The sequence below is a fragment of the Rosa chinensis genome, chromosome 7 (genome assembly GCF_002994745.2).
Source record: "Rosa chinensis cultivar Old Blush chromosome 7, RchiOBHm-V2, whole genome shotgun sequence".
Taxonomy (NCBI): domain Eukaryota; kingdom Viridiplantae; phylum Streptophyta; class Magnoliopsida; order Rosales; family Rosaceae; genus Rosa; species Rosa chinensis.
This window is the reverse complement of record NC_037094.1, coordinates 61,174,666-61,188,789: the sequence shown is the minus strand read 5'-3', so window position 1 is coordinate 61,188,789 and position 14,124 is coordinate 61,174,666. Positions and strand designations below refer to the sequence as shown.

At 39.9% G+C, this 14,124-nt stretch overlaps 2 protein-coding genes across 11 annotated transcripts; both read left to right on the top strand.

The window, feature by feature from the left end:
- Positions 1–433: 433 nt before the first annotated feature.
- Positions 434–4,126, top strand: LOC112176768 (plant intracellular Ras-group-related LRR protein 9). 9 transcript variants are annotated; one of them, XR_005803210.1, is made up of 6 exons: positions 434–1,214; positions 1,288–1,454; positions 1,612–2,298; positions 2,953–3,213; positions 3,531–3,644; positions 3,724–4,126. XR_005803210.1 is itself a non-coding variant. In XM_024314839.2 (3 exons), the coding sequence occupies exons 1-3, from the start codon at positions 549–551 to the stop codon at positions 2,240–2,242; spliced, it is 1,464 nt and encodes a 487-aa protein (XP_024170607.1). In that variant the 5' UTR covers positions 434–548; the 3' UTR covers positions 2,243–2,481. The 9 variants fall into 9 exon arrangements, 1 of the variants encoding a protein (XP_024170607.1); XR_005803208.1 differs by having other exon boundaries at positions 3,531–4,126; XR_005803209.1 differs by having other exon boundaries at positions 2,953–3,644.
- Positions 4,127–4,605: 479 nt separating this feature from the next.
- On the top strand, positions 4,606–6,720 carry LOC112178344 (pentatricopeptide repeat-containing protein At1g06710, mitochondrial). 2 transcript variants are annotated; one of them, XM_024316500.2, is made up of 2 exons: positions 4,606–4,874; positions 5,222–6,720. In XM_024316500.2, the coding sequence occupies exon 2, from the start codon at positions 5,237–5,239 to the stop codon at positions 6,464–6,466; it is 1,230 nt and encodes a 409-aa protein (XP_024172268.1). In that variant the 5' UTR covers positions 4,606–4,874; positions 5,222–5,236; the 3' UTR covers positions 6,467–6,720. The 2 variants fall into 2 exon arrangements, with proteins under 2 accessions (XP_024172268.1, XP_040367949.1); XM_040512015.1 differs by having other exon boundaries at positions 5,216–6,720.
- The last annotated feature ends 7,404 nt before the right edge of the window (positions 6,721–14,124 follow it).

Sequence of the window (14,124 nt, the reverse complement as noted above, 5' to 3'; positions counted from 1 at the left end):
GTTGACAATGAGAGTGAGCAGGGTATTTTGAAGAAGGTAGGTGGACCTCTTGGGAGCAAGAACAAGAACCTCGCCCACAAAATAAGGTGAATGGGGATCCATTGCGTCTCACTTATCCTACTGCTGCTGCTATTCAGGAGGTTAACCCTATGGATAAGGGCAAAGTGAAGTTCTAAGCCTTTTGTTTCTCAGTGCCTAGCATTTGGATTATAGTCAATTTATTAATATTTTAGGGTCAATTCTGTCAAAATTTTAGATTTTGACTAACAAACCCTCTTCTCTTAATAATAGTATAGATAAGACAATTTCTGGCCATGAATAAGTAACGGCATTGTCTATTTCTTAAAAAAAAAAAAAAAAAAATCATATGACGAGTCATATATTTACGATACAGTGACTCAGTGAGTGATGCCGTAGAGGAGTGTCACCCTGTGAAGTCTGAACCTGAAGGTATTTAAGGAATTTAGTTCTAATCTCTCGTTCTCCCTCTGTTTAAACTTCTCAATTTCTCAAACGAATCCCATCAAAACAAACCCTTACCCGTCCCGATGGATCGGAACCGCTTCCCGATGCTCTCCTACGTCCTGGACCGGCTTCCCTCCTTGGGATCCAAGCCAACCACCCCCGTCGTCTCCGACCTCATGTCCATCCACATCGGCGATCCAGCCGCTGCTCAAAGCGAGATCGCTGACCGGATGCCCCACCTCTCCGACCCGAAAGTCATCGCCGCGATGAGACGCGCCGTGGCCGACGTGGCTCAGGCCCGATCCGTCCTCACCGAGCTCGGCGACCGACCCGATCACGAGACCGTTGACTCCGCCAAGGCCAAGCTCGCCGTCATCGATGCCGGCCGTGCTGACGTGGCCGAGACGGAGCAGCGTGAATCGGCGGGGAGAGAAGAGCAAGAGTGCATGGCGATCCTCCAGCTGGAGGAGTTGCACGTCGCCTACGAGAAGCTTCTCAAGGACGCCGAGGAGAGGCTCGTCAAGATTTACCGGTCGGCGGAGGCCGGAGTGGTGGAGGAGGAGGAGGAGAAGGTGGATGGCGTCAGCGACCAAGTCGATGAGGAGGTCGTCCGGATTCTGCAGCAGGCGTCGGCCGGGACAGGGCCGGACCGGGTCGACCTCTCGGATCGAGGCTTGCGTTTCTTGCCCGAGGAGTTTGGCCGGATCAGTGGATTGCTTCAGCTTGATCTTTCCAACAATGAGCTGCAGGTTTGGTTTGATTTCATTTTGTGGTGGATGCTTATTTGGTTGATTTAGTTATAAAATTTTGATTGTGAAACAGGCCATTCCTGATACAATAGCCGGATTAGAGAAGCTAGAAGTGCTGAATTTGTCTACCAATCTCTTGGAGTCACTGCCCGAGACGATTGGGCTGCTGCAAAATTTGAAGCTCCTCACTGTCTCCGGCAACAAGCTAACTGCCCTTCCTGACTCTATCTGCCACTGCAGGTAAACCACACAATTCTGAAGCTTGTATTTTAGTATGTTTCGGAATTATTACAATACGGTACTGAGTTCTAAATGGAAAATGTCTCGAATAGATAAGTAAAATAAATGGAATGGATCAATAGAATGACTAGTTGTTTTCTATTTTGGAATATTTTAGGTCATTGGTGGAGTTGGATGTGAGTTTCAACCAGCTCACGTACTTGCCAACCAACATTGGTTATGAGTTGGTTAATCTACAGAAGCTTTCGGTGCAGTTGAACAAAATCCGTTCCTTTCCTACCTCTATTTGTGAGTTGAGGTCTTTGCTGTCTTTGGATGCTCACTTCAATGAGCTACGTGGTCTTCCACTAGCTTTTGGCCGATTGACTAGTCTCCAAAGTCTCAACCTTGCCAGTAATTTTACTGATCTCACTGAGCTCCCGGATACTTTTGGTGATCTAACCAATCTCAAGGAACTTGATCTCAGCAACAATCAGCTTCATGCTCTTCCAGATACATTTGGCCGCCTTGAAAATCTGGTTAAACTTAACCTGGATGGAAACCCTCTTGTGGTTCCGCCTCCTGATGTAGTTCAACAAGGTGTTGAAGCCATCAAGGTCTTTATGAGCAATAGGTGGTTAGAGTTACTGGCGGAAGAAGAAAAGAAAAGCATGCTTCAAGTACAAGAACAGGAAGAAGCAGGATGGTTGACACGCGGCACTTCTTGGGTGAAGGGTTATGTTTCAGGTGTTTCTGAATATCTATCCCCAAAAGCTCCCGAAGACCCTATTCTTAATCAGCAGCTATGATTTTAACTTTTAAGGAACATAACACCTGAAGAGCCCAAGGATGATGCAGATGGCTGGTAATTTCTGCTGACCTTTTTAATTTTGAATTTTGCCTGTAACTTTGGAAAAAAATTCATCATATTTGGCTGAGGTATGAGTTCCTCAGGTTTGTACTTATTTTGAAATCATGCATGGTTGCACCTGGGACTAAGCTAGAAATTGAGGTATATGATTGATGAATGTGGTTTATCTTTTTGATATATGTTATTAGTTTTTGTATTACAATGTCAAATGCTTTTGATTGTTTTCTTTATATTCTTTTTTCCAGTCTAATATTGATGAGTATTCTATAAGAATCTATCATTCCCTTGTTGTCACTCTGTGTTTTATTGATTCTGCAATCCAGTTATTTTATAAGATGCACCACACCCCTCACCATGACTCTGTCTCCTCTATGAGTATGAGTTTAGTACATAACGACCTTTAAAGGCTTCAGATATCCCAATTTATCCCATAAAGCCATTTGCATTCTTACCCCATATACATTTTCTGGGCATAACTTATTTTTTTGATATCCTTGGATAAAGGGGATTAAATATTAATAACAGAAAAAGAAAGAAATGTTCAGTTGAAAAATATAGCTAAAATCCTTAATAAAAAAATAAAATAAATAGAGGTTAAACTAGATTATTTCGGCAATCGAAACTAATTTTACAAGGCATGATGTGCAGGTGGAGATTCTAGAATTGAAGTCTCTGAGCGCTATTTAGGCCTTTATACTATAATAGAGTGAAACTTACCAGTTAAAATTCCAAGCCTGGACTGAATATTTTATTAGAGCAGTTGCTGAATCTATGGAATTTTCCATCTTCTGTCTTGAGTGATTTCCAACTTCCTCTTGATATCTGCAAGGAAATTTATGATTTTCTTGCTCGTTTCTGGTGGATAATTGGTTAGGAGAATTTTGAAACCAAAAGCATTCATTGGAAAAAGTGAGTCCTAAAGTCAGCTCAAACTCTTAATTTATCTATTTTATGGGGTAAAACAATTCTACAACTCAGTAGGCGATGGTGTGTCGTATTGGAAAAATTCTAGTGCGTGACTGTTTATGAGGACAATTAGCTGGTTAATCCTCACAATTTTAACATGTAGGCCCTTCCCAATTTAGCATTCCCAAGCATTGGATTGTACAATGAGGTCATTATTCTTTTCATTAGGTAACTGGGATGCGGGGAAAGTTCAAGATAACTTCAACACCGTTGGTTTTCTGTGACAGGCTTGATATGGTTACTTGGCTTTTACACTGCAGGGGATGGTTATTGGGTTGATTTATTGTAGAGTTCATGATAATGCTGCTGGTACTATTGGAAATCCAAAGCTCTGGGACGCATCAACACTTTTGGAACTATCTTTGGAAGCACAGGTTGGCTCAATGCTGCATTCTCGTATGTGACTTTCATAAATTGTGCAGCATAAGTGATTTTCTGGTTCTTGCTGGGCAGCATCATCATTCCTTCATGGTACTCCTACACTTTTATTTGTTAAAGCCAAGCACTGTAGATAATGTGAAGCTAACAGTGGTTGTACGATGGCTGGTCTATGCTGAAGTAATGAAGTTTTACATGATATGGCGTCTCAGGCAGTAGTGTTGATAATTCGTATGGAGACCAAGGCAAGCTTTCCTCTGGCATTTCACAGGGCATCTAGTATTTTGAAAGCTACTGTTTCCATCTTAGAATCCAGAATGTTCTGTTCAATCTTTACTGTTTCAGTTTCCTTGTAAGCTGACATTTGGTTTAGGACATGACTTGTGTACATGAGTTCTTGTGCTACCGCTACTTTCTTCTATATCACCACTACCATTTTGTTGCCGTTTTGACGAGACTAGTTGCTAGTTTAGTATCACATTTTGTTAATCCTGTAATTTACAAATCTAGTTATCCCAGTTACTCGTTACCATTGAAACCAAAAAACGGTAGTACAATGAAGCTCAGGTGGCTGTTCCCTTGCTTACATCTCCTCTACAAGACTGAGGGATTCTAACAATCTCTATCCGATGATAGGCTGCATTAGAGCTTAGCCGCTCCATTAGGTTACATGTTTGTGTTTATGACCTCTTTGATTCGTGTGTTTTCTAATTGAAAAAAATAAAAAATAAAAGGATAGAAGCACAATTTTCCGACAACGTTGTTGTTTATATTTCTCTGAATCGCAATTACGTGAAATTGCTTATGTTTTCTGAGCGTAAAGTGACTTCGAGAATACACACATACATTGTATGAAGATTGTGCGCTCCGTTCTAGGGTTCCATTCGGTGTCTCCTCTTTCCAAGAAAATCGTAAACGTCACTATATTTCTCGCTTCTGTGATTATACAATACTAAAACTAAAGAACAGAAAAGAAATTATTGCACTTATGTTAGCTTGAAAAGTTGGATGAATGTTTTAACTTGGGCTACAAATGCTCACAAAAAACACAGGTGGTAACTTCGAACCTTCTAGACCAAAAAAAAAAAAAAGGGTTTTAATTTAACGGATATATATAATAGGCGGGTAGAGAGCATTAAATATTTCTTATTTTTCGACATCCGAAATTTGAACACCCATTTCTCGGCACTGTTCCTCTCCTCGAACACAAAGCAGAGCCAAGAAAGGTGAGTGAGCTTTCTTCCGATATCATCATCGTCTTCTTGTTGGGAACCCTAGCACATTTTACTGATCTAAATCTCGCACAGTAGCTACTATTTAACTTAAATTTGTTTCCAATAGGAAACTGAAAACCTAACTTTATTTCACTGATTTTCCTCTCCTTTTCTGCACTCGGTTTTCTGTACATTTCTGATCTTTACACTCCGGTGATGGCATATGGTTTAGTTTAATTTAGAATAGAAAACCCTAATTTCCACTTCGCTTAGACTTGACTAATTTGGGTCTCTTACCTTTCCTAAAGCTCTGACCTTTGTTGTTTCTAACTTCAATGCCTGCTACAACTAAGCTACAGTGAATAATCAAATCAATGGAGGGCACTAGTTTCCCCAATTCTTCCGCCGATGGCCTCAAGAAACATGTAATGAAGGTTTTCGAGGAGGCCACCAAAGACTGTGAGGACAAGGTCTTGAAAGAAATTCGGGACTACGACTCCCTTAACAAGTATGCCATTCAACTCTTCAATATATTGGCAAATAACACCCTCGCTGAGGAAGCCAAAGAGCTCTTTAAGCCTTGCTCTGACTCTGCCGTGCTGCCTGATGTTGCCGTCTTCACTATTGTCATTCGGGCCTACGCCTATGCCGGCAAGACCAAGGCTGCCCTCAAGGTCTACCAGCAGATGATAGCCACCGGTGTCGACCCCACTTCCTGCACTTACACTATACTCATCACCTCACTTGCAACAGACTCATCTTCTGATGTTAATTTTGTTGGGTATGCCAAGAAGTATTTTTTAGAAATGTTAGATAAGGGGATGAAGCCACATTCTGCCTCCTACATGACTGTGTTCAACGCCATTGCCTGTCGGGAGTCGGTGGAGAAGGCCAGGGAGTTCCTTGAGCAGATACAAGCAAAGGGGTTTACCCCTGAGTCCAAAGTTCATCACTTTGAAGAAGGCCACCTCACTGAAGCAATGAATGCAATGAAGTTGTATGATGATCTTGTCAACAAGACCACTGACAAGAAGATGCAAAAAGTCTTCCGCAAGTGGCGTACAGCCGGCGGTGGCCTTGCCAAGAAAGAGTCATTGGAGATGTTTGGTGCTTTGATAGATGATGGCTATGTAGACGAGGCCAACGAGCTTTTTAAGCGCATTTGTGAGACGGGTGTATATCCCATGGTCACAAATCACACCAGCGTTATTCAAGCCTACCTCAAGTTTGGCAAGACCAAGGGTGCTCTGGAGGCATACCGGGGCATGTTAGCTTCAGGGGTTGCTCCAAACTCCTACACTTACACTGTTTTAATCAAGGGACTCACTATTGACCCCAATTTCTGTGGAGATGCCAAGAAGTGCATTCTTGATATGATGGACAGGGGCATAAGGCCCAATCCTGCTACCTACACTGCAGTGATAGAGGGATTTGCGAAGCAGGAGGACGAGGCAGCTGAGGAGGAGGCCAAAGACTTGGTGGACGTAATGATGAGTGAGGGATTTGTGCCAAACGCAAAGGCTATGATGGAGGTTCTGAAGGGAAGGCCAACTCCTCTTATAAGAAGGGTCATAAACATTGTCCTTTCCAAGTTGAAGGGCTAATGGGTTTGCTTCATCAATGTTGTGCCTGCAGCCTTAGGATTAGGGTGTTACAAATATGGGGAAGCTTTTGAGTGTAGGAAGTCATGTAGGATTTAGTTTCAATAGGTAAGTGGTGCTGTTTTCTATCATTGTTCATGTGACATTGGAATAGTTTGAATGCTGACATGGAAGTAGAAAATCCATGTAGGAATGGTTTACAATGTGGGATTTGGTGCTGTTCTCTTTGATTCTGAATGATGACATCAAAGTATTTTGTGGTGCGAATGCTTTAAGATCATTATCTTTTATTCTGCATTCAGTTTTTTGAATATTTTACCACATGGAATTATCTTTAATATCATGACAAAATGCTTCTCCTTTGTTTACCTATGTGAAGTTGTAGTTATGCACTTATGCTAGACTTACAGTTAAAAAGACTTGAAACTTGGATTGCAGTATAACAGTTCCTGTCGTTATGGATTATCTGCAGTATGTAATTTTTATTTCGTGCATCCTTTCTCTTTCATGGAAACTAATTAACGACTTTATCCTTGTTATTTATGCAATTATTTTAAGGGTTGCATTGCTTCATTTAGTTGTTGCTTTAATCATTTTTGTCAAAGGAATAACACTCCAGTATTTGAAGTGAAATTTTCTACTGATCGTGTTTTTTTGCTTTACTTTAAAATGAGAGGGACGAGTATAGTGTTATGCTTCTGTCTCCTTTTATATTCAGTCCATAAAAGGTAACATTCATTAATTTTCTTTCTCTTATTTGATTCTTTGGGAGGGAGCTTACATATATGTTTTGCAAATTTCTAGAGAGAGACCTTTAAAATATGTACTTACATATATGTTGTGCAAATTTCTGCTTGACGACATGACAATCTCTTGGTATTAAATTATCAATCATTCAAAATGCATCTTCTTTTTTGAATCTTACAGATATGACTATGAAATTACAGTAAAGGCAGCTAAGCATTTCCTTCATCCATTATGGTTTTGAATTCAAATTTTTTTTGCTGGAGATTTACCTCTGCCTGAGCCCCCCATATATATGCTATAGTTCAGAAACATAACGTAGATTCTAGGATTTTGTTGCTTACTGGAATTGGAAAGGCCCTAATAAACCAACGTTTGTTAAGTAACCTATGGCTATCTGACTGAATCCAAAGTACCAATCTTATGTTTGTAAATGAGCAAGTGTTCAATATCTTCCAAGAAGATTCTGGTTTGATGCCAGCTTTTCATCATGATTATTTAAATTGAGGCTGTGATACCATTAGGACTCCTAATGGTACTGAGACCAGGGTACCAACATAGTTAAGATGGCTTTATTGGTAACTCTGCCGGGTACTGATACCTGGGTACCAACATAGTTAGATGGCTTTGTTGGTAATTCTGCCGAATGACCTGTGTTTTGAGGAAATGCCCTGGTGCTCGAGCACCAGAGACAGTCAGACAACATCAAGGAAACCGAGGATAGTGCGTAAGACCTTGGTACCTTGCAAGAGTCACAAACTCTGTAAAACAGTGATAACAGTCCCTCAGGAACAATGTAGTCTAACCACAATATAGTGGATTCCATTTCCATCAAGATTCTGAAGTTTCAAGCAATTCACAAGCGTTGATGCCTCAATATCAGCCTTTGAGTAATCACGTCTTTTATTGTTTGGCAGCATAGTCTGGCAATCTATTTTGTTCTAGACCTTTATGAGTTTCTTTATTTCATTTCCTTCAGTTCAATCTTCTCAATAAATCTCAAAGCTCCAAGTTTGTCGCTTCCCTTGTAGGGGAATCCAAAATCCTGTCCAGTCCCTTCTACACCTAATATTCACATTGAATATGAGGGAAGTATCGAAAGGTGCCAGATTTCAGGTCTCTTGAACCCACAAACGGAAGGAACCCAAAAACCTGAATATGCTTGTGGAAGAAAGGGTACCACGGAAGATTAGTGCCTGTGGAGGTGGAGATCAAGCTATAGAAGAAGGAAATGGATGAAAAGAACAAAGCAGAGGAGAAGTGGATGAGGAATTATTATATGGCTCCGGAGTATCACGTGACATTGTCATGTTGTGGTGTAAGTTAATGATATCATTTGAATTTGGTGGAGACTATATGGGGCATGAAAAAAAAAAAAGATTAATAGACCAATCAAAAATAATTATAGGTCATATGGGCCAATAACATCAACCCGGACTTCGAGATCATGTTATAATTTCCCGTTAGAAGCAAGTTGCTTAAGACAGAATGATTGCTCCTTCATTTTTTTTTAGTCGAATAAGTTATCCATTATATAGTTCAGCAAGTAGTACAATAATGACATGCCCTTAAGGAGCTGGTCAGAAAGAGTCAATACTTAAAATGCACTCGATACAAGTACAGACTCAGTAGCCCTACTTTTTGTATGAAGCACAGAACAAAAAAAATAAAAATACAATAAAACTAGAGAAACTCGAAAAGGAATAAATTGTTTATTGGATTTACAATTGAATATAGGATCCCCCTTTGGCCAATATTTTATCTTTCTATCACAGCAAAACCTTTATTTTTTATTTAAAGAGGTCAGCCAGATTTTATAATTAAGCAAGTAGTACAAAAGAAGACACACCCCAGTGGGCTGTCAGAAAGAGTCATCCTTTAGGACATACAAACATCCTATTCTAAACAATAGAATCCTGCATACCCTGAGTACACTTACCTTTTAGGAAGTCCACGCACCCTTATTCTAACAAAACCTAAGTACTAAGAAGTGGTTTAAATAAAAGATACAACCGAGCACTAGAATCTCCATAAAAGGAGGAGAAGGCACGAGGTCGAGGAACAAAATATAGAAACCCTAGGGATCAGATGAATACAAGTGCATTCACTGGGTATGATTGCTCCTTTCATATCCTAAAAGCTACTTAGGATGCAAAACGATTGCTTCTTCATATCCCAAAGCTATGTAGTACTACAGTACTACACAAAATGCTTCAGAAGATGGTGGAAAATCGTTGTCGCATGTTCATCATTACCATCGTGGCGTCGTATATCTCGGCGTTGTTTGATGACTATAGTTCCATAATGGTGAATCATCGTTGTATGATCATAGGGTCGACAAAATTTCTTACAAGCGTTGTCCCAATTCATGGCATGTGCAGAATGACAAGCATAGCCTTTGTTTAATACATTAGTGTTGTCCCACTTATATGACATATTATTATCTTTGTCGTTGTATGATTTAGTATAGGACAATAGAATTATATTCATTTTGTTGTGTAAGCAAAAACTAGACAACATAAACTTTTAAGAACCATTGTATATATTAAGAAGTTTGTTGTGTGAATTGCTACTTGATCATTATGCAATCCATTTCCTAGAATTGTGTAGAATCAGTACTCCAATTTGTTACCTAGCCTAAATGCAACTTATCAATTGAATTACTCCTTTTTTTTTTTTTGAGGTGAAGAGTTCATAAATTAATATGACCCTTGATCATGGTCAAAGAATAGTACAAAATAGACTACTTTAAATAGACAATGTAAGCTCCGAGTAGTCTATGCTAACAAAATCAACTCGCCTTGTAGGCAACTATTTTATCTAACTCTACTATGCCAAGCACATTATTGTGGTACGAGAGAGCCATATACTTCTACATAGGCTTCTAGAGAAGCTTATACTAGCATAGACTTAAAATCTAACTAAACAACTAGACAACTACGAAATCCTACCGTTTAGAAGGGTTGGAACTTGCAATCATACAAGAATAAAGAAATTCAAATACACTATCAGTATCTTTAGCAATCCAAGAATCAGGCCCAAAGCTCAAGGAAGGGCCCAAGCCCAAAATGCAAACCCTAGCTACAACATAGTCTCGCGACATAGCCCAAAACCAGAAACTGATTGGGGTTGCTAGGTCTGCAGTGCTGTTACTCTCCGCCTGAAACCTCGGTCAACCTCGACTGCACCGCTGCACTCGGGTGAGATCTCCTTAGCACCAACAGCCATGCACCCAAGCCACGAAGGATTCATCGACTCTTTCAATAGCACCGACGTCTCCAACTTCACCGGAGACACTGACCTGTCAAGTTCGAAAAAAACCAGAGAACCAAATCGGTGCCTAGCGCATCGATCGCTATAAAAGTTCGCCAACATAAAGCCACCACCACCCACCACCCAACGCTCTGAGACCAAGCACTGCCACCAACGTCTTCCAACCACCATCTGGTATAGGAACAAGAAGAGGCAGATTGATTCCACCCTCAAAGGTCGTCCGCTGCCAAATTAAACCTTCGGGAGACCACTAAGAGTGGGTCGAGGTTGTCCCAATGTTCTCATCCCAAGAGGGTAAACACGCTCCATACGAAGCGGTCTCTATCTGGAGCAGATTTGTAGCAAAGGATCTGAGGGATCCAATCAAAGTCGGAGCCAAGGGTTGAAAAATCAACAAGATAGCTAGCACCTAGCATGGTTGGGTCGGCCCTTATTGGGCATGCGAGGATGAAATCTCACCCCTACAATAGTGTGCAGGTCTCGAGCATGTGGTCGGGGAGCGTACAGAGGAGGCACATGGCCTGGCTAGGCGCATTCCTCTTTGACTTTATCAAAAAAAGGTTTTGGTCCTTTATCGGATTTTGAAGTCACTTATATATTTACTTTTTATTTGTTTCTACCACTCCCTTATATGATCTTTCGACATTGGTATAAACTCATCACTTTACGAACTTTACATGCTCATAATACAATAAAAAATGCAGCAGAAACAATGCTTGTGTCACTAATTTACTTCTGAAAACTAATTCAATCTCAATTACCAAACTGTGTAAGCATTTGACCCAAAATGTCATATTAAATTAACCTTCGTTTAATCCATTTTCCAATCATTCAACATCATCCTCAAATCACCATCATAATTTGTTCAACTCAACCATAACAATTACAAGATCACCAAACCAAGGCCTTACCAATCTTCTTTTTCGATTAAGAGTTTAATTCCAGCGTGGTTGCAATTCCAACATCACCAATCATTCAAATCCCTAGCAGAAAATATACCATCAATAAACAACACTCAACCAATTTTTGTAATCTAAAACAGAAACTGCATAATATCCTTATCATTTCCGATTTCAACCAAAGCTACCCCAGTAGCTCATCTCCTCCGATACTCCAAATTGCAGAAATCCAAGAACCTCAAGTCTCCATCTCCATGAGTCGAGCTCTAAGCTCCGTGCGTGGACTACAACCGCCGTTACAAAGCTCAGCACCTCTGTTCGGCACCGCTAGGGTTTTATGAGGGAGGAACAAATGTGCACGAGTCATTGGAAATTGATATATATTCTGTAAGCTAGTCCGATCTTCTAAAATGATTAAAAACAAAGGAAACGACATAACCTAATTAGAAGACCATAATAAAATAGAATGTCCATCACCAACTTGAATTACTCCAATATATTAAAGCATCAAATGTACAAATAAGATCGTATTTCTAATCATTCATGTACTAAAATACACAAGACTATTATTAATGTAGTTGATGTGATAATGTAGGGTGCCAATCTGATAATGTAATTGACAAACATGACTTTTTGCGAGCACAGTACCACTGGTACAAATAATGATTGTCGATGCGAAAGAATGACGACACAAATACTTGGGTTATGTGGCAATCAATTCCACCAACACAAGTTTGTGGTTAGTTAGGCTAGGCGAAGATATATTATATGAAAAAAGCTATGTTATTTTATTTGGTTAAAGTTATATAATGTATTTAGCTTCGCCTTCACTTAATTCTTTAGTTATATTAATTTTTTGTTTGTTTTATTAATAAAATGAAAAAGGAACACCTAGTTAGAGAACACAAATACATTATTATTGAAAAGCAAGTTCACTAAACAAAATAAAACACAACCCTCGAAAACTTCCGAAAACAATATAGAAATCCAACACTCGTACATAGAAGCTTATAGATGGTTGCCAATACGAGAATAAAACAAATTACAATAAAAGAAAAACATACACCAAACAATAAGATAAAGGAAAATTTTATTTGCACATTGCTATGTGTTAGATACACATGCCAACTTTTTTTTGGGTACTTTTACCTCAAAGATCTTGTTTTCCCCTTGCTAATTGGGCACCTTCTCGATCATCCTCTCCCCTACATCGCTACCTTACTTCTATAGCAGCTCATTTCTAGTTGCTGCATCTCCTCAGGCAATAACAGTTGCTCTGTCCCTCTCCCCCCCCCCCCCCCCCCCCCCCCCCCCCCCTCTCTCTCTCTCTCTCTCTCTCTTTCTGTATGTATAACAAATAGAAGAAAACAAGATAGAGAGAGGGGAATGAAACTAAAATGAAAGAATGAATGTATGAATGATCATTATCAGCTCCTTGTGAAGTTCAAAGACAAAATTCTTGGTAGCTAGCTTTCTTGATTGAACTGCTCCCACAAAAAACACATGTCTTAGCTAGCATTGACCATATGGTGCCTTACCCATCGAGCTGCTTCACCGCCCTACCCCTTCGTCTAAGTGATTTCCACATCCCTTTGCTTCATGTCAGCCTAGATAGCGAGAACTTTTGTTCATTTTCTTTCTTTACAATTGTTGTGAAGGCTGTTATGGAAATATAATTAAAAAAAAAAACTAGAGAAATGGAGGTTTGTAAACAGAAAAATGAGATGTGTTAATAAAAGTACTCTAAGATAAATAGGAAATAAGCAAGTTGAAAATGTGAAATCCGCATCATCTTGTGATGTCGATTTATTTGTCTTTCACAAGAGTACTTGTAATTATGTAGGGAGCCGTCGAGCCGACTTGATAATGTAGTTGACAAACTCGACTTTTCGCGAGCACAGCTCTGCTGGTACAAATAATGATCGTCAATGGGAAAGATTGATGACACAAATACTTGGTTATGTGACTATCAATTCCACCAACACAAATATGTGGTTAGTTAGGCTATGGAAAGATAGGTTATATGAAAAAAGCTATGTTATATTTTTGTGTTTTGTTTTATTAATAAAATCAAAAGGAATACCTGGTTAGAGAACACAAATACATTATTATTGAATAGCTAGTTCATGGAACAAAATAAAACACAACCCTCGAAAACTTTCGAGAACTTTATTTAAAATACAACACTTTTTTTTTTTTGAATCAGGGAAAATTTATATTCATCACAAGTCAGAATAGGCCGTTACATACCATTCCGCTGTCATTTAAGGCCATAGACAGACAAAAAGATAGTGGTAGTACCCACAAGTGGTACATACAAATAGTCCTACTCATTATACATTCAAATACGTAGAGGTAGCGGAGACCCTCCTTTGGTACTACTCCAGAGGCGCTAGAGGTACATAGAGTGCACTAAAAAGTGCATTAGTTTCCTAAGAGGAATTTATTGTAAAAGACAAGCTAAAACATTAGAGGACCAAGGCAAGAAGCTATCCTAAGTTATTAAGCCCAAGAGCCTCAAAGGAAGAGTGCCAGTCAGAACCCATCAAGCTTGGCACGGTCCAGGCCCACATCTCCCACACGCCATGTCGTTTGCACCAATCTCATAAACTTCACTCGACCCGCTCCGCCTGGCTCGTGCCGCCAACGTCGCGCACCACGCCTCTGCAAATCAAACAGAACCTCAATCCAATGGCCCACAATCCTCACCGCTATCGATGTGAAATCTACGCTGCCACTGATCTA

Coding starts and splice junctions, on each gene's coding strand:
- LOC112176768 (XM_024314839.2), top strand. CDS start 549: ATGGATCGGAACCGCTTCCCGATGCTCTCCTACGTCCTGGACCGGCTT. Junction 1,215..1,287: donor TTTCCAACAATGAGCTGCAG/GTTTGGTTTGAT, acceptor ATTGTGAAACAG/GCCATTCCTGATACAATAGC. Junction 1,455..1,611: donor GACTCTATCTGCCACTGCAG/GTAAACCACACA, acceptor GGAATATTTTAG/GTCATTGGTGGAGTTGGATG.
- LOC112178344 (XM_024316500.2), top strand. CDS start 5,237: ATGGAGGGCACTAGTTTCCCCAATTCTTCCGCCGATGGCCTCAAGAAA.